Below are 25,320 nucleotides of genomic sequence, written 5' to 3' on the forward strand. Positions count from 1 at the left end.
TCCTTCCCTTCCACCCTCCTTAGAGTCAGCTGACCAAGATTCCCATGCATCTCTTCCTGGTGTTGGGGATTACAGCCATGAAAGGCTTTAGCAAGCATATGGGCGAGAGCGGATTTCTTCTCGCGCCAGCTTCAGGATGTATGTAGTGGAGGTTGATTAGAGGTGAGCAGTGTGGGGGTAAGACGAGGCTGGGTGGGCCAGGTTAGGGAAGAGCCCTGTGGGCTAGACTTTGATGTGCAGCCAGGGAAACCCTCTGTCAGTGCAGCAGGGGGAACCTAGCTGGTCACCAACTGCAGCAGGGGTACGTGTGTAGGTGCGTGTGTCTAATCGCTGCATTACATCCAATCCATAATTCACACGGGGCAGGGGGGATTAGTGATGCCACTCCTGCCCGTTGCCAGTAGGAGCAAATTTGGGCAGCCATGCAGATTGCACGCGAAGTAAAAAAGCACAGGTCGGCTCCAGCTGCCATCTATCCGCCCTCACTGTTTAACATGTCTACGGTTAGAGAGGATTGAGCAAGCTAATAAAGATGGTGAGGCTGGAAAGCCCTTGATGCAACAAGGCCACAAACATAAATGTTATATATAAAAAAAACTGAGGTACGGAGAGGCTGATCTGGCGATTTAAGTTGGTGATTGATCTTGAAGAAACCATATATGTTATATAGCTTCAAACAGTGTTGTGGAGGCCTGATTTTCCCCTGAGAACCTCTTGTTCATTCAGTTATGGAAAAAATAAATATTTCTGAGTATTTCTTTGTATTATTACCTCATTAACTCTTATCTTACTCTCATTAATTCTGAGGTTGAATTTCTTCTTCAAAACATCATATTTCCCAGTTAACATATCAGTAGAGAGATGCAGCTTACTAGATGGAAGAACTGCTTCACATGGCTCTACTGTGGCTCTAACAATGCGCCGCAAGTTATAACGGGCGACATGGCAGATGAGAAGCTTTGCCAAAAAACGGGAATGACCTTAAATGCAATACTGTGCTTTAATGGAGAAATTCTTGGGCTATTAAAAGCCTGGCTTGCGATTAGATAGATTGCGATAATATTTTTTGGCCAGATGTTCCACCTCTAACTAAGATCATACATTGGGATTTTTGGCTATCGTGCCATGTGAAATGAAATAATTGAGTTAAAGGAGCGAGGAACGGATGAAGAGATGTGCAAGATAAAGAAAAATGCCATAATGTGCTAAATAGGACGAGGATATAGGTCATTCTGCACTAGACTCAATTTTGCCAACGCTGGCCTGTTAGCAGCCACTGGATGCAGGCCAGGGCTCCATCAGTCGCACTAGAACACTAATAATATCAGTCACCCAGCTAAGTCTCTCTCTCTCTCTCTCTCTCTCTCTCTCTCTCTCTCTCTCTGTCTGTCTGTCTGTCTGTTGTCTCTCTTCACTTATTTCCTCATTCCTTCCCCTCCCCATTCACTCTCTGCCGCTTTTTGTTCAAAAGGAGAAAAGGGCAAAAATCCAGAGGCCAAAAATGACATTAAACCCCCTGAAAGGCTCCACAGAGATTATTGTTTGAAAATGCCAGCACTCCCGGTGCCCCCCCCCTTCCCGTTGCCTGAGATCTCTCTCTCTTGCTCCCTCTTTTCTCTCTCCTCTTCCCTCCCTCTCGTTTTCTTTCAGCTGAGAGGTGCTGACAGCTCAGACACAATAATCCAGCTCTATTGTGGAAGCGCCACAGTGGCAGCAGCACTGTGCAAAAGGTTTCCCACGTATGGCGCGAGGGCAAAAGCCGGGTGTCACGTCGTGGCGGTGGCACAGAACAACACCGCTACAAGCAAAGAAAGGGGGCTGGTCACCAGTTACTACTGGGCGCCACACTGTGCGACTTGACAACTCTGGTTCAAACTGTTGTCACCTTTTCCATTAGTCAGCTCTGCGGCTGGAGGGGGGGGAAGAAAACATCCCTGTCAGAGGACTTCAGATTTTATCTCAACAAGGCACATAGGAGGCTTCGTCTTTGATCACAGGGCTAGCAAGGGAGGAGAAATGGTACAACTCTTAAAAGGTGCACTGTGTAGTTTTGGTGAAGAACACTAAATCAGAAGAGAAAGATAAATAAATAAACGGAATAAACAAACTGACCTTAAAGGACAACACTTTCCCATACTGTTTTACTTTGTTTATACTTGCCAGGCCATGCCACCTTTCTAGCTTCAAACATGACCTTATTTTCCTCTGAGCTTGTTCATTCACTTAAGGAAATGAAATACTTCTGAGTTTGTATTACTACCTCATTATCATCATAAATATTTAAAAAATCTGACTTTGAATTTCTTCTTCAAAACTACATAGTGCCCCTTTAAGAAAACAACTTGAAGACTGTTAGACTTTGGTCACACAAATAATTCAGACCTTTCCATCATATCCGTGAGCAACCGACAAACCAGTGCCTCTTTGCATTCTCTTTCCTACACTCCCGTCATCTTTTTAGCCATCTATAAAAAGCTTTCCTCAGGTTACTGTTAAAAATCCCGTGGAATAACAGAATGTGCCCTCTCTGCTCTAAGTGCTGCATGGCTGCATATTTCCCCATCAGCCAACTCCTCTTCCCTGATCTGGGAACATCCGGGCCGGCAGGGCTTTTTGAAAGAAGATGACTTGGAATGAGGAATAGACAGAGACATTTATGTGTCTGGTTTCATCCAAAAGAGGACGGCCCGTGTCATCCTGAGGGTTTTATCTCGGTTTCGTTCCCACTGTACTGTCTCTGGGTAAGGAGCATTCAGGAACACCAACAGGCCGACGACTTAACCATATCACGGCTCTCGGTGAATGTGCCAGCATCAAAGAGGGTTGTGACATACTCATTCTCTGCCGAACAATGAGTGCTCCTCGACATCTGACATGACCACTTAATTACTGTGATATCTGCCAAGCAACTATCTCCCTCACCAACAATGGCCCAGATAAGACACAACAGGTCGCAGCAAAGGTTATACAGCTCCCCGAAATAAAAGAGGGCTGCGTGATATCACAGCACCTCCCTTTTAACACACAGTGCCTCCATTCATGACAAACAGGATCCAGTTGTTTCAGCCTCCTCTCATTCACCTCTCTTAACCTCCACGTGTTCGGAGCTGCTCGGCTACAGGGCATCTCTCAGCTCACACAATGCTCACATCACAAACAGGGTTACTGCCTGTAACCCGAACCTGTCTGCCTCCTTCAGTCGAACACGCTGTCCTATCCATCACTATCCAGCACCGCGCTCTTCCTTCCAACCTCTGCCGCACTGTTGGCAGTCTATTTCATCCCGGTCCCAGGTGGGCCTTTAAGAGTCAAATGTCAGAGGCCGGGCTCCAGCCAGACACGTAATGAATATGAAATGATTCAGAGGGGCTGTGGGAAAGAGGAGAGAGTGGCGTCCAGACAAGCCTAGCTCCTCTGTCGCTAAGTGGGACCATATTGAGGCAGGCTGAGCTGAGCTGGGCTGGGCCAGCACAACATGACAGAGGAGAAGATACACAAAATGGATATCTAAAGTTACTTAAGAGAGAGGCTTCTATAAATCAAGACATACAGAAAGGGCCTGTCTACCTCCAAACTTCCCCAGCATGCTCCCCAGGGGCCTGTTAAAGACACTGACACCAGGCAAATAAGGACTCCAGTTATTAACCGCGATGAGATCATCTGAAACACTGAGACATCTCCTCTATCTCTGGATCTGCTCTGAACTTATTAAAAGCACAGTTGTAGCCGAGGGGACTTTGTTTTCTGTGGGCACAAAGCGAGCGATTCAGAGTTCCGTCTTCTTTCACACATCAAACCAAAACACGAGCCGGGCAGATCTGCTCTCCCTCAGCCCTTAGTTAACAGCGCTGACTGAGACGGCAGCAACACGCTGCTATTTTTTGCCCAGACAGCAGGAGAAGTGCCAGGCTCTTGTATTTTTAGCATACTAACCTCTACCCTATTTCCTCGGCTGTCCCGCTCTCTAAATAGGAGGGCATTCCACTGCGGTGTGTTTGTGTGAAGCACTTGAGGTGTACAGAGTTGTCATCCATGTGATGTTACCGCAGATCCCCAAAGGGAAACCGGGGGGTGAGCGTGTTCGGTGGAAGCAGACCTGCAGCGAGTGGCCTGAGAGTGTGTGTGAGGCAGAGGCAGCCAGTGGTCGTCCACGACTGACGAAACAAGGCAACATTCCATGTAATCACTCTATATATAGCAGGATGCTGGCAAAAGGGGGGTTGGAGGGCAGGAAATCTTGTAAAAAATGAGGAAAAATTAGGGCAGGCGAGCATTAAAGATTAATCGCGACACTGACTGCCCAGCTCAGGCTTGCCATGCGGAGAATGCAACCATGGAGATGGGAAACAGAGAGGGGAGAGAGATAAAGTGTGGGGGGGGGGGAGAGAAAGGAGACACTTTGGGAATGAAAATGCCTCGCAGATGAATTCTGGGGTGATGAATGTCCCTGGTTCAATACCCAGATGAATTTATGTGTGTTCCATTATGAGAGGGTGGGGATGAAACATGGAGATGGGGCGTAGAGATGGGAAAGGGGAGAGAGAGAGAGAGAGCTCTCTCAATGTGCTGGTGAGCTAGCCATGCAGAGCCCATTGCGAGCAAGCCATCTGTAGAGATAAGTAAAGAAGTGATTACAACAGGCCCAGCTCAATTTCTGACAGTTGACGCTCGACTGCCCCCGTAGAGCCGAATTGATTTAAATGAAGAAGCTATGAATATTTTAGAGGGTAGAACCCCCCTTTAACCTGAACTGTTTCGATCTCCCTCTCATCCCCTGTGTGTGTGTGTGTGTGTGTGTATGTGTGTGTGTGTGTGTGTGTGTGTGTGTGTGTGTGTGGGTGTGTATAAAAGGACAGACACCACGGAGACTGTAATTAATGATAGCGAGATTACGGCCGCATGTCACAATGTCTGCAATCAGCTGCCTTCTTTAAGCCCTGATGAATCAATGACACTGCCTGGATCTTTTGTGCGCCCTGCTTTGCTCATCAAAGGGGGCTTTGCAGTGTACACCTACCCTTGTTTGGGGATTTAGCGTCAAACCAAACTGGTGTACAGTACACTCTGACTGAGGCCTCGGGCTAATTCTCTCTACAAACAAGCTGGGGCCCATCGGTGGGACTGAGCGTGCGTCTGTGTGTTCACAAAAAAGACGGCCCAGACAAAAACAGGCTGAATTTCTGACATGTTAGATATGGATTGATGCTGCATTATGCCAACCCATCCCCCCCCCCCAGGAGGAACTGAAAGTTTCCAGTCAGCTATATCATTGTTTGTCTCCAAAGGTCTGTTGCTCTGCCACAGTTCAAGGTGACGGACAACACCCACTCAACACAACTTAAGAAGTGCACTATGTAGTTTTGCCGAAGACATTTTCAGAAAGATCACTGACAGATTTGATAATGCCTAAACAAACTAAAATAAACAAACTCTCTTTGTTAATGACCGCATAAACTGAAAAAAACTGAAAAAAGTCACCTTAAAGGATAACACATTTTTTTGTATATTTGGCGGACCCCGCCACCTTTCTAGCTTCTAACAGTGTTCTCGGGAGCCTTACTTTCCTCTGAGAACAGCTTGCTTATTCAGTTATGCAAAAACTACACAGTGCCCCTTTAAAACAACACTGGGGCACTATCAAACAACAATCTCCATCGCTCCAGGTGAACATCCCATTCTGTGGGCATCTCTAGTCATGACGAACCTCATTTAAAAGTGCCGCAACAGCTTTGAAGGTTGGTGGCAAGGTGGCGTTTTGGGAGCGAGTGATGGCAGGTTGAAATGCTGCCCCACGGCCTTTCACAGGAGAACGGCTGCAGCGCTGTTGAACTCCCTTCACCCCTGTGCCATTACAAACATACCTTGATGACAAAACGTGTTATTGATGTTCACCTGAAGGTGAAAGCAGGCGTGTTCCTGTGGACGCACTGATCTCTCACTCACACACACACTCGCTCTCTGAGGCATTCAGGTTAGTAAATCACTGTCGCCACCGGCTGAAAGGGGGCTAGGCAGACATGGCGCTATGAGGGGCCCGCCTGACGCTTCCCTACCCCAGAAGGGCAGGGGACCTTGCCTCAATGCTGTCCATCCATCCTGCCCGACCCATCAGCCTGGGATCAACAAAGCCCCCCAGGAGGAAAGGCCCATTCGCTCATCAGCCTGTCCATGAAAGCACCCAGGTGTACGGGAGTTAAAGAGCATGCAGGCAGCGTTATAAGGCTCAGGGACAAGCACTGCAGCAGTTCAGGAATACAGAGAGAGAGCGAGAGAGAGAGAGAGAGAGAGAGAGATGGGACTTTCAATGCTGCGTCGTGTCAACAAAATCAAAATCTATAATTCGCGTAAGATGTAATCACCTATGCCAACATATCCTGAGTGGACTGTTCAAGAAGAGAAATGCGGCGCTTTATGTCATGTTGTCATAGCCGATCTTTTCTCCAGTTGATTACGACAGCGACCTCCCTTCAATGTCAGGAACCGACAGTACTCCGGCCAATTCTGCTCGGGGACAGGACGAGCCTCTCTCTGTTTATGCTCTGTTGTTCATGTTTCTCCCAATTCTCAGCGAATGCTTGCCAAAGAAAATCTGCATATACAAATAAGGGAGGGGGGGAGTGATATTCGCAGTTCCTTCACAAGGCCAACACCAATCTGCGCTGAGTCCAAACACATCACCCACAGTTTTCCATGTTGCTGTCTAACAAGCGCAAACAATTAGGGACACTGTTGATGCTGCAGCCTCTCGGAAAGAGAAAACACATGGGTTTGCACTTCACCGGCGGACCTCAAACTTTCTTGCTTTTCTTTCCCAACCTCCCCCTTCATCACTGCCCAAATTGCTCCTGCTCTTACAGTCTGTAGTGCAGAAAAAAAAAAACAACAATAAAATACCATCTGGTTTTTCTTGGGCCTCGTCTCCTGCTAGGCAAAAGGACTTCCGCACTTAAATACCACATGAGTCAGATTAAGCTGCCAGTCACTCGCCCCTCAGACGCACAGCAGCATTCGTGTCCAATAGCCTACTTGGCAGCCCTTGCCTTCTGAAGACAAACTAGCAAAAGCTCGTCCTTCTCTCTATGGAAATCCCTGGTGACCGCTTTCTTTCGGTCTACGGACAGCATGAGGAAAAAAAAAAAAAGCGCTAGAAGCATATGGGCTGCTGAGCATTTGAGCCCCCCGTGCAATCTCTCTTTCCTTCACACCCCCCATTTTTTGAAGTGTGTGACAGTCATGTGAGCAGGGCCACGCACATTCTTTCATGCATGAGCCCATAATTGCCGTAAGGATTCTGACAGGCACTCGGGGGAAAAAAAGTGCATTTAATCTGCAAAGACCAGAGCGTTTTCACCATAAAGATTCAGCATCGCTGTCATCGCTGAATATAACCAGATTATAAGCGGCTTGCTGTCACTGCTTGTGACTGGGCTAACCTGCGCTGACAGCAGCCGGATGGAAAGAGTCAAACAACCGAAGTGGCAGCATCTTTAAAAGGACAATAACATCAGGGATGAGGCCTCCATATGATCTGGATTTGTGCCCGGCCACTTAATGGGTCCAGGAGGCCGTTCACTTCAGCCAAGATGTCACTGAGTGCACTCTTTGAGCCAGAGAGCTCGTCTGTAAAGCCTGTAATGAATAGTTACATCCAATGTGGAGAGGTTGAAAAAACAGAGGACCAAAAAGGGAAAAGCACAGAGGGGGTAAGAAAAAATGTTAGGCTCCACCAGCAATCTGTTTCTGAGCCCACGTGCAGAGGATAACATACCACGAAACTACTGTCTGTGAAGTTTGTATTTATAAAGAGTCCAGAAAAAGATGAAGCTGGCTGATGTTTTTGGGACGGTCTCGTGCTTTTGAGCCTGACTGGTCTGGATTCCTGCTCAACAAAAGGGAGGTTTACAAAAAAGGAAGGAAAAAAAATAGAATTCTTGCTCTGTTTTGTTTTCTACCCCAATGATCCAATAAGTCTCCGAGCCACGTGATGACACTAACGGATGTTGTGCCTCACTACTCTAACCCCCCTACACACACACACACACACACACACACACCACCACCAGCACTGCCACCGCTCGCCGGTTGTGCACTAAATTTTTTATTACATTCAAGCAGTAAGGCAAAGAGCAGCTATGCTAACCCCCACCCACCCACACACACACGCACACACACTCCCCCCGCAACTCCTCTGTTGAGCAATACAATGTGGAGTCGAGCGAGGGATCAGAGGTCTTTTCCTGGGCCAAACCCCCACAGCTTCCCTCAGACGAGCTCACATGGTTTGAATCAATGCTGCCACTAGAGCTGTTTACTGGCCCAGTTCGATAAATACTATCAAGCTCGCCTGGTATCTGCTCTGAAAAATGTATGAGACTCGTCCTCCCAGTCAAGAGGAATTTTCTAATCTCATCTGACTTGGAAAAACAAGCAGCACAAAACGAAGGAGACGGAGGAGAGGGAGAACACAGCACAAACAGGACCGTTTTTTTTTTTTTTAGTGCTTTTGTTGTCGCTGCCAAACACCCAGAAATTCCTGTTTAAATTTCCCCTTTGTCGTGTGTTTCTATAGTCTTGAGACGAGGAGGAAATTGGCCCTTAAGGGCCTGTGGAGATTCCTGCTTTTTACACTCCTTCAGCTGTGAAAGACAACAGAGCTATCTGTTCTAAAGGGGCCTGCTTGAGCTTTGTGCAGTGCAGCTCCTTTGAGGTGAAGAATGGGAAGGGCCTCTGTGATACTTTGTTGTTGCAATAAAACTCTCTCTTATTGCCACAGATACCCTATCAATAAACTGAAATCTCCCATGACTGGCGGCGGTTACTCAACACACACTGAAAAAATGTCTGACTGAGATTTTAAAAAGGAACGCTTTGGAGAAGAAATGCAAACTCAGATTTTTTTTGTATTTACAGTATTAATAATGCAATAATACAAACTGAGAAATACTGATCTTTTCCCTAGCTGATTAACAAGCTGTTCTCAGAGGGAAATAAGGTCCCCAGAACACAGTTTGAAGCTAGAGAGGTGGCAGGGTCTGCCTCATGTAATCAAAGTAAAACAGTGTGAAACTGTATTGCAATCTAAGGTCAGTTTGTTTATTCAGTTTATTCATTCATGAAAACAAAGAGAGATTGTTAATCTAGTTTGTGTAGGCATTTAAAAAAGATCAATCAAGGCATTTTTTTCTCTCATGATTAAAATGTCTTCCCCAAAACTACACAGTGCACCTTTAAAAAGCACCATCAGACACTGACATGCTATTTTTAGAGGCGGCAGGAAGCCTGTCACCATCTCTCTCTGCCACTGAGAACATACATTTGATTGCAAAGGTTTTAAAAAGCACTGGCTCAAACACAGGTGTTGTGACAGAAAACGTGAAGACATCAGGAGGAGCCTGATTGAAAACATTAAGTTGTATATAGGCACACCATGTGCTGTGAGTGCTGACCTCTGGGCTACCTGTCTAAAGATAAATCACTGCTTTTAAAATACATTTAATTAGCGGGAGGCCTGATTGGAACATTTAATAGTGTCCGGTCAAGGTGGACGCCTCAATGTGGCCTGTGGGTGCTGCTATCCAGATTACCAGGAGGAACCCTGAGGTGGGGGGAGAGGCATAACACTGGCAGGACGGTTTGATCTGATTAAGGCTGGCAGGGCTTGAGAAAAAAAAAAAAAAAAAAACCTTGTTTGTATCAAGTGCATATTTCAGGAAACGACGAAGGATCAGGGATGAACGTGGATCAGTGGCAGCGCCGCAGTCTCGCAAAAAGGTTTCTCTCAGAAATAATTTTTAAAAAGAGAGAGACAGAGAGGGGAGCCAGAACCTGTGCGCATAGAGAGAAAGAGAGAGAGAGAGGGAGGGAGAGAGAGAGAGGCAGGAAACAGGGAGCTGAAAGTGGGTCAAGTATATATAATGCAGTTATGGAGCTCGGTGATGGCGTTAACATGCAGCGGTCTTTGCCACATATTAGGACCGTTAAATAATTGAGGTGAGACAAGAGCTGGTAGCGCTGGTTAATAATAATAATAATAATAATAATAATAATAATAATAATAATAATAATAATAATAATTCTGATCGATATGTGAAAACACGCTGTGTGTATGTAGATCATGAACACACACATGATCACAGAGGCTGTAACCCCCCCCCCACACACACACACACACACAGACACACACTCCCCCAATTAGTGAAATGAAGTTCAGGGCACCTACAGTGATTGGAGCCGTTCCAGTGCTGGTTTCTGATGGACGTGCTGTAGGGATGGGGCGCCCCGGGCACCAGTCCTTTCTCCGGGATCAAGCATCCTCTGCTCTGGTTGTAGTAATCCATCATTAAAAACGGGTTCGGGCTGGGATTCAGTCCCACGACGTCCACGCTCTCATACATCATACGGTGCAGGACGATAGCAGCAGAGAGGGGGGGTGGTGGGTGATTTCTATTATTATTTGTGTTAGTATTGTTATTATATCTAAGAAGAAAAACTACACTAAAATAATAATAAACGAAGTATCGTGGCGCACGCAGGAGCACACGAGCCGTGTGGCTTTCAGCTCGCCACCAGCGGAGGTAGAAACCGGAGAGGGGGCCAAACGGAGGGGGGGAAACTGCATCAAAATCGAGGGAAAAGTGACAAATCCAGACACGCCGGAGACATCTGAACGTTTGTCATCTTTCTCATTCAGCTGGCGTTAATCGAGGAAAGAAGAAGAAGAAAAAAAAAGAAACCCAAACCGATAAAAATAATAATAATAATAATAATAAAGGAGTGGGGTCGGCGTGTCTCTGGAGCACCCCTCTAATCGGCTGCGCTCAGTTTGAAAACATAATTTAAAAGCACAGTCTGCATGCTGTCCCGACACGAGTTATGCACTTAAAAATACAATTATATGTGTATATAAAAAAAAATGTAATAAATAAAGCCGAGCAACTTCAGCAGAATGTGATCGGTCCCGCTCGGCCTGCTCTGCTCAAACAGAGTGCAACATCGGAGGCTGTATCCACACCATGAAGAGGGTTAAAATCCAAGAGGACAGGACGCGGGTCCCTCCTGGACGATCGGGCGCAGACACGAGAGAGGAAGATTGCCGTCTAGCCGCGGATCAGTCCTCTGGGTGTTACCGGCCGCTTGTCCCGCCTGCGCCCCGCCGTGGGGTGGACTCCTGTCAGCCCCCGTGAATGAACCGGTCTCCCTCCGTGCGCCACAACAACCGGCGGCTCTCCTCGGCCGGGACCCCCGCTCTCAGCCTTCTCGGATGTCCGGCTTCGCATGAAACACGCAGAGCGGCGCCTCGTTCTTTTGTGTTGTTTTTGTCGTCGTCGTCGTTGTTGTTGTTGTTGTTGTTGTTGCAAAAAAAAGGGGGGAGAGAGAGAAGCCTAAATCATTCCCACACCAAATCGTGCGGCTATCATGTTCTGCAAAAATGTGACAAGGCACAGCAGCTGAGGGCTTTGGCTCCACCTCCACTAGGATTCTTTTTTTTTTTTTCCTTTTTTTTTCTTCCTCTCCCAGCCCTCATCAGTCTCTTTTCATGGCGTTGCTCCTCCTCCGTTTAACCCCTTCAGGGACGTCACCGTGGATCTCCCTCTGTCGAAACCCGGGCCCTCGCATGGGACTGTTGAAAGGGGGGGGGCTCCCTCGAATGTAGGTGCGGGGACTTTAAACAGGGACGTATTTGAGGACTTGATTAAGTTATATAAACTCTGTAATGAGTCTGTCATATCTTTATGCGGAGTTCATGGGCATACTGAGTGCTGCAACAGACTCTATCGCTCTGCTTCTTTTCCAGGAAGTTCCCCTCAATGTTCTCTCTTTTTTTTTTATTTTGGGCTCCTCCTTCCAACTAATTTGACCCTTTCCCCCATGCTCTCATCAGTCGCTACCCTCCAATTTTTTTTCCTTCTCCCCCTACCCTGTCTCCCTAATTTGCCTAATGCTATGCGGCTGAACTTTCCCTGAACCCAGGGAAGTAGGCAGCCTCACCTCCTGGTGACCCAATGGCTGACTCGGATTCGCCTTTCTGGCTCGCTCTCATCCCACATTATTCAAGGTTTCCCACCTTGTACGCTGAGTGTTACACCATTGCGCTTTTTTTCCTCGAGTGCTGCCCAGCACGCATGAAAGCAACAAAAGCGGCAAAGTCACCCAGTCATGGTGACTTTTTCATTTTATGTTCTCCCAGTGGAGTCCCAGCTGGGACGTCCAGGAAGTAGTTGTTGCCGTCAGGGCTGCACCACCTCTGGTAAAATGTCACTCCACCTTTACTCTGCAGCATTCCATGCAACATTGTTGCAACTTGTTATGCTGAACATGCGGCCTTGTCATGCGCTGAGGCTTTGAGTCCACGCCAACGTTAACATAGCACAACTGCAAAGGCGCATCTCCTTTTCATATTCAGGTGATGCTAATGCTGAAAGAGTGGACTGACAGGCGAGGTCACGCTCCTGTAAAGACAGCCGAACTTTTCACAAACACATAAGCCGTCTCGCGTTGTGGTGTTGACAGGGAAACTGAGCTTTTCAAAAGCTTTGACCTGTGACTGTCCTGTCATCTATAGTGCAGCTGCTGGCTCAAGTTGCCTGCACATGCCCAAAAGGTGGAAAAAAGCACCAGGGGTAAACTTTTTCACCTAATACTGGACTGATTTGACCTCCGCAAGAGTTCCGTCACACAAGAACCCAAAAATTTGTCAGGTTTGCCTAAAGATTTTACTGGACACACTGGTGCCCACGAGAAATTAAGCAGATGAAAAACCCACCTATGCCCTCTCAATGACCCCTTGAACATGCAGCCTTAATGATTTTCATACCGTTTCAGTATCACAATGTGGCTGAAAAACACAGTGTGACTTGCATTGTAATCTACACCGGCGCCTGAACAATACCTCTCCTCCCCCACTTTCCCTACCACCTGAGCCACCAGGCCACAGCTGGGTCTGACCAACACAGTTTTTTGAGAGGGATTATCTGCATGGAGCCTGGCAGGGGGGCTTGGCCTGCTCCGCCCCCACTGACTGTGACACTTATTTAATGCAGGCCCCAGTGTGTTTACCCTGCCTGATAAGGGACCAGTGTGCAGGCCTGGGCCACAGCGACCCCTCGCCTGCACTGATAGCGCAGCCACACATTCCTTGACAGGATTAGCCCCTGTGAGTAATGGCTGTCAGAAAATGCTAATTTTCCATCCATGCTCTGTTTTCTTCTCCGAGGGGAGAGCATTCATCCTCGGGTAATACCCTGTGATAGCAAAGAACAAGCTGGGAGATAACAGATTGTTGATCGTTGCTTATTATAGAGGGGCAGGGAAGATTACAAACACAGAAAAAAAAATCCCTGCAGCTTTCCAATATTTATTTTCAAACAAAAGAATCATTTAATCTTTGTTCAAAAGAGCTGAATATATCCAGGTGCCTCAAATGAAATAATTGTAGGTAACAGGATGTGCTAGTGTTAGTGGATTAGATTAATTGCAATTCCATCAATAGGTGCTGGTTTGGTGCCAGGTTGTGTCCAGTCTATATGACACAACACACACACACACACACACACACACACACACACACACACACATTATGAGTTTAATTGCTTGAAAACCGGTGCCACGAGTGTGTCAGGAGTGAGAGTGACCAGGTGTCTACATTGCGTCTTCATGTATGTGTAAAGTAAAAAAGGAAGAGAGCCACATGAGGTCCCGCCCATGTTAATTCACCCGTCCAGGTAGCAGTTCTTGAGCCAGCACCTATAGGTGCCACACTCCTAAGAACATGGAAAAGTACTCTAGCAGGAAGCGATGCCAGACAGAATGAGATTGAGTCTAATTCCCCTGGCTTTACACCGAGAGGGGAGCCTTGGTTGCATGGCTCGGGCTTCTAAGAATTGTTGCATGAAGTCCAAGGAAACCGATGGAGAGGCCTGATTAAAGCGCCATTCGGACGCAGTAAAGGCTCCGCCAAAATAGACAGTTATGTAAGGGCAAATAATAGAGGGATGCCACAAGCGGTAAACATAGCGTCCTTGATTCGGGGCAAGGCTAGAACTGAGAGTCCAATGGAGAGATGGGAGGGAGAGTAGGGGAGAGGGATTTTAGGAGAGAATTCAAAGAGTTTTATGGGTGAAGGCGGAGAGGAGATTGCCGACTGGACCTTGAGGGTGTCAAACTATTTTTACTGCCCCCACTCTCCTTCTTTTTTAAGCCCAATCAGGGCTGTTAGGAAGCAGTAAAAAGTGCTCCCTTTGCCATTCCTCCCCCCAAGGAGATGTCCAGGTCTCCGTCATGCTGTGGGGCAAAAACATGCCGCCTGCAAGTCAGCAGCGTTATCCCACAACCATGATCATCGGCACCACCATCACCTCCACCCCTACTCCTGTCACTGGCATGGCCCCAGCAGCCACCTTCCTTCCTCCTGCCACTCTCTAAACCTGGACCACATCTCCCGTGGGTGTGTGTCAGCATGTGCCTGGCGTATCTTTGCGCCTGCCTGAAACTCAAGCGACCTGTCTGCTACCACTCCGTTCCCCTTACTGCCATTATGGTTTCAGCGTGGGTGTATGTGTGTGTTTGTTTGCACAGCTGGTTTTGTGTAGCCTGTACAGGCAGCACCAGCCAAACCCGACAGCTGTGCTCTCCGACGGCGAGCCAATGTGTAATGAGGGCCCGACCCTTCGATGTGAGAACAAGCTGCAGTTATCGATGAACACTGTACTGCTTCCACCTCCTTTTCTGTCAGTCTACTGGATACACACACACACACACACACACACACACTAAACCTGACCCAAAGTCAAACTGTTGTATAGATTGCCACATCTGTGATTTGCTATCCTCAGTGTGTGTGTGTGTGTGTGTGTGTGTGTGTGTCTTGTCTTAACAGACCCTCTTAGTGGCTGCAGGGATTTTGTGAAAGCTACCCCCCGTCATTATCCCTTTAATGTCCCTCTGACAGCAGATTCCAGCATTTATGGTACAGGGCCATATCTGCCCATAAAGCCTTTTATTGTTTGGCCCGGCTCTATGGTGGCCGTAACCTGGTTTTCCCATTTTTTATGGGGACCTTCACTATATCACGGGGGGGGGGAGGACAAAGCTGCCCACCATTGGTGTTTACCAAAGTATGGCCTACTCATAAATCCATCACAGCCGGCGGCATTCTAGAAATACCTCAGCAGAGGAAGAGAAAGTGAGAGAGGGATGGGGGAGGAGGAGGCAGAGCTTATTGTATAGCTTGTAATCGTCCACACTCTACGGCCTTGAGTTAGAGGGCCCATCTCCGCAATGATCATTAGGTCTATGTTCCTTTGCACCGAGTCCATCACTCAGCAAATCAAGGGAAAATTGCTGTGGATGTTACCCTGGAGGAAGGATATCTCAATATCAGTCATCCTGGACTTGGAATGGCCCCCATTAGCTGTCAGAAACAGGGAGATGTTTAGTACATACGGATGGACACACCGCTAATTCTATTAAGAAAGACAAGAGGGACAGAATCAAACCCAGACACAAGGAGCAACTGTGAGAGGAGGAGGATGAGAGGAGACTGAAAGTCGAGGAGGGTAAAGATCAGTGGGCTCTGACATCTCTCGGTGCAAAGAAGTGGGTTTGATTTAGTCCATCTAACAACTGCAGTCATCATGTTCCTTGTTGAGTACTGGTTCGTTTTTTTTGTTATCCATTTTATCGCTTAATGAGTTTAACCAACATGTAGACAGCTATTTCTAGTATTTGAGTGACAAGGAAGTGCAAAGGAGACCATACAATGACTACATAACACATGCCATCAAACCAATGTTTACTTTCATCAGTGTCAGTGTCGTATGACATCAACTTGGCAAGTTGTGTGAGTTTGATCAGACTTTCAGGGTTGTTGTTCCGACTTGAGAGGTTCTTTTTTTGGATAATTCTGACAGCAAATGAACACACGTCACCAGTAAGATATTGTACTTTCCAGTTCGGATGTATCTGGTGCAAGCAGCATCTAAACTAACCTCCTGAGGAGCCATCATTGTGGTTTTCAAAAGAACAGTTGCTTCTCTCTGGACGTCACATCTAAACCTTGGCTGTAGCTTAAAGTAGTTCATACTAAGGACGTGTAGCTTGAAGCCAGGCAAGATGGATTTGTGAGGTCACACAGATTTTTCAATCTAGGTGCCTCACATAAAAATCAACCCAACTAAATAATCGGCGACAAATTGGTGAATAGTATGATGAGGCTAGGAACAAGAGATCGGCTCCGAGACAGCACAGAGGGAGAGAGGAAAAAGCAGGGAGCGTTAGTGAAGAGAGAGCAGGAAGAGGCTGGCAGACCTGGGACCTCAGTTCACATCACTGCTCTGCCAAAACTCACTCCAAAATCGGCATCACTAATGCAATTACAACTCAAGCTAAGTCCTATTTATCTCTGTATGATGCCATTCATTTCTACATTTCCTGCATCCAGGTTCCTGACCGCAGACTTGCCCTTGTGGGCCGTCACTCAGAGTTCACAACGACGACAGATGAAGTGAGAAAATGTGGGAGCGGGGAAAATCAAAAAAGTCATCTCCTCATCAAAACACTCTTTCAAGCTTTGATTTCGACTGTGTCGCCTGATTTGAGCCGTTTCATCTCGTACTAACAGAGATCTTAGGCACTGCTGTCTGGCTGTCGAGGCACCGTGTTTAAAATAGCAGCTCTGTATCACTCACACGAAACCCTCACACACACCCCCCTGTCCGCCCCCCTCACCCCTCTTCTGCCTTCTCTCTTTCCAGGTTTTGAAGTGCTGCAGAGGGCCGATATCCCGTTTTCCATTCAGAAGTGTGATGCACGGGGTGGCCTGGAGGGGATATGAGAGGAGGTGGGGGGGGGGGGTTCGCTTTAAGTGGATTGCCCTCAGTGTTGTGCCCAGCCCAAAAGCATTATAACGCCTCGGCGAGTGACCTCCACTTGAGTGGTGCCCCTGATGCCGGCGCCGGGCAGGGCACGCTGGTTGTTGTGCTTTGTACAAAGAGCGAATGTGTGCCACGAACCGCGCAGAGGTTGGATAACTGCAGGCTGAATGTGCAGTTACACTCATCGAAACGGTTGTGTGTGCATGTGTGTGGGCGATACGACCGTCTAATTCTGCCCCGACTGCTCTCTCCTGAACACATGTGCTTGCTGCATCCCACTTTTTTTTGTGGAGGTGTGCGTCCACGCGCCGCTCCCGCCAAGCAATGTGAAATGTACAAAAAGTGCAGAGCCGGTTCAGATGTTAATGAAACATGTGAAATCCCCTGCTTAGCCAGCAAGTTGGGAGCTGGCGGGACAACAAAGACCCACGGGAGAGCAACAGACTGCCGCGGCTCAGAGCATGACAAATGCCCCTGCCATCGTCACCACTGTGGCCCCTGTTACCCCTGTCTTTTATAGGGAGGTTGGTGGGGGGGGATCTGCCTCATTCTAACCTGGGGAGGGGAGTGGGAAGAGGGTTAATGGAATGGATGACTCTGCCACATTAAAAGAGAAGGGAGCAGAGCGATGAGGGTGAGGGAGGAGGTGTCATCAGCATTTCAAAAGAAGGGGGGGCGTAGGGAATGTAGATGGAACAGCTACTCCCCTCTCTCTGCCATCACCCTCTCTATTATTGTCCACCAGCCCTAATGTGTGTGTGTATGTGTGTGTGTGTGTGTGTGTGTGCATGTGTATATATTTATGTGTATGAAAGAGAGGAGATAATTGGATGAGAGGCAGCCCTTTTTACCCACAAGTCCCAGAGGTGTGCACAGGTCAATTTCGTCTGTGAGTCGTGGATAACTCTGACAGTGAAAGGCGCCATATCAGAGCACAGATTCTGTTGCTCTGTGGTTGTTTTTCAGAGGGTTTGCTCGGATAAGCCACAGGCTTCAGCAGAGAGGCTCGTGTTTTGTCGGTCCCAGATAACAAACCCAGAGAGCTGCTGTGAAAATTCATATCAATGTCAAACTCTTTGCCCTCAGGCCCTGGCTTGGCACTCGATGCAAAAACAAACACCGGCGAAAAATAGGGAACTACTCAAATCATGAACCAGCATCACATGACTTATCATATGCCAAAACGTGCATCCCATCTCTCAACACGGGGCAACTGTTGCGTGCTGTTGCTTAACAATCTTGCACATATCTTGGCAATCCATGATATGGGTGACACGACTCTCAAGCAAACACATCTGGATTGGCAAGTAGAGCTGTCAAAGAGGAGGTAGGCACTTCGTAGTTTTGGAGATGAAATTCAGACTTAGAAATATTGATATTTTCCATAACTGAATAAACAAGCTGTTGTAAGAGGACCATAAGGTCCCCAGGACACTGTTTAAAATTACACAGGTGGCAGGGTCCGCCACAGATAAACAGTAAGTAAAAAATAAAGTTGTGTTGTCCTTTAAGGTCAGTTTGTTTGTTCAGTTTATTCAGTCGTGTGAACAAATCGTTAGTTTTATTTAGTTTGTTTAGGCATAAAAATCAATCACCAAAGATTCTTCACTTCTAACTAAAAAATCCTTCCCCAAAACTACATAGTGCTCCTTTAAGCGCTTTCCATTCACTACATCTTATAGGGAATATGTTTCAAAGAAAGTACTTTTTCCTCGCTTTTATGTCAGAAAGCTAAAATAACAAAAATACTTTAAATTCTCCATGTTTGCTTGTTTGTTGGGACAATTCGGCACTCCATCTGTGACAAAACTTCACAGAAGGGCTTTGGACTGATGTAAATAAAGCTCAGCAGTCACTATGGCTACCCAAACCATCTGTGTTGTGAACCCGGGGAGAGGGGGAGTGTCTCAATAGTAAGTAAATGGGCTAATACAAAAAGTGAATGGCTCAGATGGGCAGATCATTAGCCGGGCCACATCTTACCATTCTCTGTGTGATACCAGGACAGGATGGGGGGTTGGTACATGAAAAAAGAAGCCTGATAATATTTAACCAGTAGAGATGTATCATCAATCTGGCCTCATCCCCCCTCACATCATCAGTCCTCACCCCCACCTCTGGCCCATTGTCATTAAGACCCAAGCTCCCTTTCACTCTTCATTCAATATTTTTGAGCCATTGTTCCACCTTACATGCCCCCTCTGAACTACATTACTTTTCCCACTCAGTGGTGAAAGGAGAGGGGCAACAGCCAGAAAAAACATAATATGTTATAGTGTCACAGGAAACAAAAACGTCAGCCGGCCATGGCTAAAGTCTGGGTCTTGCATGTGTGCTTGAACGCCTCCACAACCCCTCTCTCATACTTGCACAGTTTCCCTCTCTCTCGCTGTCCCCACAAACACACACACACACACACACACACAAATGCAGTGACCCTGTAGGCTTTACCAGGCTCTTTGAATGAAAAAGAGAAGTCATTTATCCGACTCATCTTCGCTGCACCTCGCAGCACCTTTTAAAAACACTCTTTATTCCTTGCTAAAGCTGCACCTTAGTGACAGCATGATGGAGAGCCCCATTCTTCCCTCCCTCTCTCTTTCTCCTTCTCTCTGGAGCTTCTCCTCCTGTCTTTCCATCCTTGCTGCCAATGGTTCTTGCAGAAAAAGTAAAAGCTTAGCTTCACTGACAGTGAAAGAGAGTGTCAGCCTGTGTGCATGTGAGCTCACATGTGTCTGTGTGTGTGTGTGCGTGATCTCGGGGTGTTTTGGCATGGATCCCTGTCTATCAGTGTTTGCATGTTTAATCGGAAAAAAAGGTGCCACAATAAAATGTGTAAAAAGGTGCAGGGGAGAGTTTGATGAGCTCGCTCATGTATGGAGGTGAGAACAGGAGTGCCAGGGGCTGCTGGGAGGCCTGGCATGTCAGAGCTCATCAGGATTTAACAGAATCATCCTCCAGAAGCTGTCAATATTCCGTTCGCCCTCCTGTCACATCTTCCACTGTTATTTTGTCAACCTGGGAGATGCTGCAGTAGCTTCACATCCACAATTTTTGATGTCTTATTGCTTTAGATCCGGCTGATCAATAAAGTTCATTGTAGATTTCGTATCTTTCACTGAGATTCTAAAGTCTTCCACCTTCTCATCTCCCTCTTTATTTTGCAAATTCATCTTCAAACATTGTCCTGTTTGCAGTGAGCATACAAGGCCCAATACATATTTCACTAAGCGCCAGGCTGTCTAGATTGTGTTTGACCAGGGGTGTGCATGCTCTCAGGTCTGTGTGTTTATCCAAGGTAGTCTCCATGCGACCAAGCAGACATTAACAATAAAACCTCTAACCTAGTTGGCCGACAGCCCATCTCTTTCTATCTCCCTCTCTCCGTGGATAGATCATTCATCACGGTCTCCCTCCCTCAGCATCCTGGTCCACAACATTAGCCCCACCAATACAGCTGTTGCTACAGATAAGAGCAACACTCACGGCATGTTTGATTCAAAACTCATCTTATTATATAGAGAAAAATAAATACATGGAAAATGAAACAAACGTGACTACAGATTAGTTGTTTCAAGGTCATAAAAAAGGAAAAAGTTTGCCTGGTGACATTTTTACTGCTGTCGTCCTTATCTGACATCAGCATATATATATTTTCTGTGATCAAGTGCATCTAAATGTAATGGATGTAGGGTCTCTGTGTGTGACATGGCAGTCATCTGGTTATCTGGAGGGCAGAACTTACAGTCAAGGGATGCAGGAAGTCACTTCAGTAGAGCATGCGTGGCTGTTTAACAAACAAGTCAAAGCATCACCTTCACTGCCCAGCCTCTAACCACTGCACCAGATTCCCGTGTGAATTATCAGATAAACAGGGAGGGTATGCCGACATCTGATCTATTGGCAAATTTCAGCATTTTGAAATAAGATTTTGCAACGCTTTGACACAAGAAAGGTGGGACCATTCATGGGCAATATACAGTAAGTGATGTTAAAAAACACCATTAACAGTAATGACTCATGTTTTTCTACACTTCCTTCCTTTTACTGTAACTTCTCCATGTTGCAAAACGGCTCATATCCATGTCGTATATTCACATGCAATCGTTGTCTGTGTGACCGAGTGCGTTTGTGTCGTTACTTGTAGGCATCCGGATCAGATTTTTGGGTTCAGATATCACAACCCTATCTGCACGGGTTGCTGTAGTAACGACGCCGGTGTCGGTCACTGTGCACACTGGTGTCACGGCTTTCCAGCACCAAAGAAATATGGATCCGTCATCTTCCCCTCCACACAGTCAGGGTCACCCCAAGAATTTGTTTGTAGGGCGGGCTGGAAGGAGCCACTGAAAATCTTGGAGTGGCCATCCAAAAGGGGGAGGGGTTTGCAAAAATCACATTTCATGTGGTTACTTGCTGTCTACACCTCTGAAAATCAACCTGGAAATGCCAAAGAACAAAAACAGGTTTGGGGCTCTCTGTCTGAACAACAACCCAATGCACATCTTTCCACTCCAACTGGACAGTGGTCACAAACACAACAAACACACACCTTTAAGACTAGGGTCCGGAGTATTTAGACCTTCTGTGGACCTAATACAGTGTGTTCTTTCGCTGTACGGTCTAAAAATGCTAAAAACATGCACAACGATGTAAATTACACTTACATACTGCATGTACAGTATTATGAAGTGAAAAGATCTAGATTTAAAATGTATAAATAGTGTAAATTGTGCGATACTTATGTCAGTGTATTGATAAAGGTCGATTATTGTCCGACCATTAGTATCTGTGAGCGAGAGAAGATAGCAGCTATGACATGCGAAGAGACTGCGAGTGAATAATTCATGAAGGACAGAAAGTGACAGTTAACAGGAGTGTGTCATAGGACACTTGCGTCCATCCATCCATTCATCCGTCCATCGCTCCATCCATCCGCAGAACCACTCCTCATCTCTCTCTCTCTCTTGCTTTTCTCTATTTCTGCTCCGAGGAGTTCAGCTAGAGGATAATGGATCTGCTGACATTCAGCTGTCCCAAAAAAAGAGTTGGTTTGGAGCAGCATGCAAATATAGCCACAAGGGACGCAAACGGACACATATTGGGCAATAAAACAAAGCACACATGAGCATTTGAAGACAAACAGGTTTGTACAGAGACACACATGCTCAAATTCACATGACATGTGCGCACGATTGTGCAAACATCTGTATAATATGTATAGTGTGCTAATGTCAGTGGAGTGGATTCACAAGTGTTATCATTTGTGCACGAATGAATACTTAACCAATTCTCAGTGATCGGGCAGTATAGAAGGCTGGCCAACAAACTTGTACACAAGCTCGTTCATGCACATGCGCACACACACACACACACACACACACACACACAATGCCCTGCAGGCCCGGTGCTGAGGGAGTTGCTAGACTGCACCTCAGGGTTCAACAGTCAAACCCAGGCAGTTAGCCAGAGTGCTCTGGGCTCTGCTTGGACTGATAATCATAATTTGTATCAGAGAGCTATTGCTGAATAACAATGGCCAATAAGGCAATGACACCAATGATGTCACACCCACCGTTTGGACCGGCAGCTGCTACCTAATAACAGACGAATGTTGCACTAGAACATGGACACAGAGACAGGCGGAGGTTGTAAACACACACACACACACACACACACACACACACACACACACACACACACACACACACACACACACACACACACACACACACAAGTCATCTCCGTATATCTGGATAGACATAAGCTAATTAAACGCATTGAGTCAATTGATTCTTGCAAACAATCAATGACTAGATTTAGAAGACAACTGCTTCGAGCCGCCGCCCACACAGCGACACACACAGACACATGGTCAACTTTATTTTTGTTTCAGATTATAATAGAACTGTGGGTTGTAGGGAACACTGGCTGCCATAAAGCTGTATAAGGTACTTTGTTATAGTCCACCACTGACGCACACTTACTCACTCACACAAACACACAGGCACACACACACACACACACACACACACACAGACACACAGACACACACGTACAGCAAATCCCACCATCAGCAACATGCAGGTGCATGATCATTCCAGCAAGCAGACAACAATGGAAGCCATCCTCTCTCTCCCTCACTCTCTCTGTCTCTCTCTGTGCCAAAAATCCAGTCGTCTGGCAAAACAGCTGAGTGGGACACATCCTCCAGGGTATTTCTGTTGTACCAAAGCACCGCAGCACAATATGACTGACACATGCAGCCGACAATGGCGTGGGGACAGCAGCGCCACTGAAAAATTCTGTTTTGGCTGTCGTACTGTCAGTGTGCGGAATTTTTTTTTTTTATCGTTTTAATTTGTGTTTCGATGTTGTGAGCCCACTGCTGTCAGCATATCGTATTCTATGATATGGATATATTATATTATATCTAAGCTTTTGTTGAAAGTACTTTTAATAGATTCCCAACATCAGATTAGCTAAGTCAGACTCATCTGTGGTTGTTTTGATGTTGTTTTTGAGCCTTCTGCTGAAATCAGTATGAGGTATTTTCTCATATATATCATAATATATCTAATATTTTGTTGAGTTAACTTGAGATTCTCAAACTCAAATTTGCCTTGGCACACCTGACTAAGGTTGGTCTGCAGGGTCTCCAGGGTCAACTACTTTGGTCGCACAAACACCCAAAAATTGGTTCACCTGAAACCTGAAAATGTTTTATTGAGTGCATGGCAATTATGTGCTAGTGCACCTAAATGCAAAAGTTGGACCAGTGCAACTAGTGAACAAAGGAGTCCTGCTATTTGTATACAACTGTGGTGAAGAAAAGTGTGTGACCAAGATGAAATGTTAGGCGTAGTGTAAATCGGACAGAGACCAATATTCTGCGTGGCATTTGAAAGCAGTGACTGTTGATTTTGTGTGGTCAACAGGAAACACAAACAGCTGGTTGTGTGAGCAGTTGGAAACCTCAGTGTCTACTAAAAATGGGGTCAAAAGAGAGCAAAACTTTTAGAAACATGAACATGGAAGAAATGTTATTGCGCATAAATCAAAAATTAAATTTCCCTCTGAATGTTGGTCAGCGGAGGCAACATGTACATACAGTTGTTTTTCAAGGTTATCATCAAATGGCCTTATAGCAGACTTAAGTACCTTGCTGTGTTTTTCAAAGCAGGAGAAAAACACTTCTCTCAAGACAAAAATATATTTCCTTTCCTATAACAGCCCACTGTTGGCATGGCAACAAATTCAATTAGAAAACTGAAAAAGACATACAATTTGTCATCATCATCCATTTTCAAGGAAATAAGCACTTAATTCCAAGAAAAGACCACAGTAGGGTTTGGTACATAATAAAAGTCCATTATCATGTATGTTAAAATACAACTAGGCAACAATCCAAACTTTTTTTCTGAAAGTGAATTTAGATGAAAACATGTTTATATAAAAGGACCAAACAGTCTGTCAGAGGATGTTGTTTGTCAAAATATGTGTTGCTTAATTAAAACCTCATTCTGAAACATAATTGTTGGGTCTGTTGAGGTGCTGGTTTGAGATCTGAGTTGACCATTTTGCAAAGACTACTTCATTCTTTACTTTACTCAACTACTTCTTTCCTGGACCTTTCCGCTCATATCTCAACCATAATTTCCTCCTTCCTCTCTCTTCTCTTTTCATACATATCTTATACTAGATTGATTTTTCACCCTCCAATTGATCTTCCTCACACCGCAATGCCTCAGTCCCGCCGCAGCTGCCTGAGGAGACGTACAACTCCATACGTATAATCAACTTAACTGCTCTGCCGTCTGCCACCATGCTGACCTGCCATGAGGTCCGCTAGTCACACGGCTCTGCTCCCTCGGCTTATTGCTATAGGTCCAGGCAGGCGGTGCAAGTGCAGGGCAGTGGGGCAGCAGCAGCACAGGAGCTTTGGACCGGGGTGAGAAGGGCTAGCTGGTTAGTAATACACAAACAGAATGAAGACCAAATCGTTATTTCTTAACATTCTGTTGATCGTTTTACTATGTTTTTGAATGTTTTCAACTAAAATTCTTACATATTACAACTTCAACCATTTACAAAGAATTATCAACATCAGTTTCAACTTTGAACTAAACATTTGTTGAATAAAATATTATAAATTAATGTCATTTTTGTTAACAGTGAGATAACTATTAACTCAGGTTTCACAGTTAATGAAGATTATTATAAAGTGCTACCAAAATAAGCAATCTGAAGACTTCACTGGTGGCCCTGCAAGGCACGTTTACAATTTTCTGATTGAGAATGAACGTAATCTTTGGCCAAAGCCTTAAAACTACTCCACGACCTGGGAGGAAATTGAAACATACCAAAGTAATTGAACGAGACGGAAGGACAATTTGGCAGTATCCCTTCTCCGCTTTACAATATGAAAGAGAGGAAACCCTGGTTATAG

At 46.0% G+C, this 25,320-nt stretch overlaps 1 protein-coding gene across 7 annotated transcripts in view; it reads right to left on the reverse strand.

The window, feature by feature from the left end:
* Window positions 1-25,320, reverse strand: part of raraa (retinoic acid receptor, alpha a) — a 147,551-nt gene that overhangs the window by 33,160 nt on the left and 89,071 nt on the right. Inside the window, exon 1 of one of the 7 annotated variants that reach the window (XM_037081421.1) lies at window positions 10,220-10,397. The exons of the other annotated variants lie outside the window; for them this stretch is intronic. Coding sequence (XP_036937316.1) covers window positions 10,220-10,397 — 178 coding nt within the window. Of the gene's footprint in view, window positions 1-10,219; window positions 10,398-25,320 lie in introns of those variants that run through there. 7 annotated transcript variants of the gene reach the window in all.

The sequence above is a fragment of the Acanthopagrus latus genome, chromosome 20 (assembly GCF_904848185.1).
Source record: "Acanthopagrus latus isolate v.2019 chromosome 20, fAcaLat1.1, whole genome shotgun sequence".
In the NCBI taxonomy this organism is placed as follows: Eukaryota; Metazoa; Chordata; class Actinopteri; order Spariformes; family Sparidae; genus Acanthopagrus; species Acanthopagrus latus.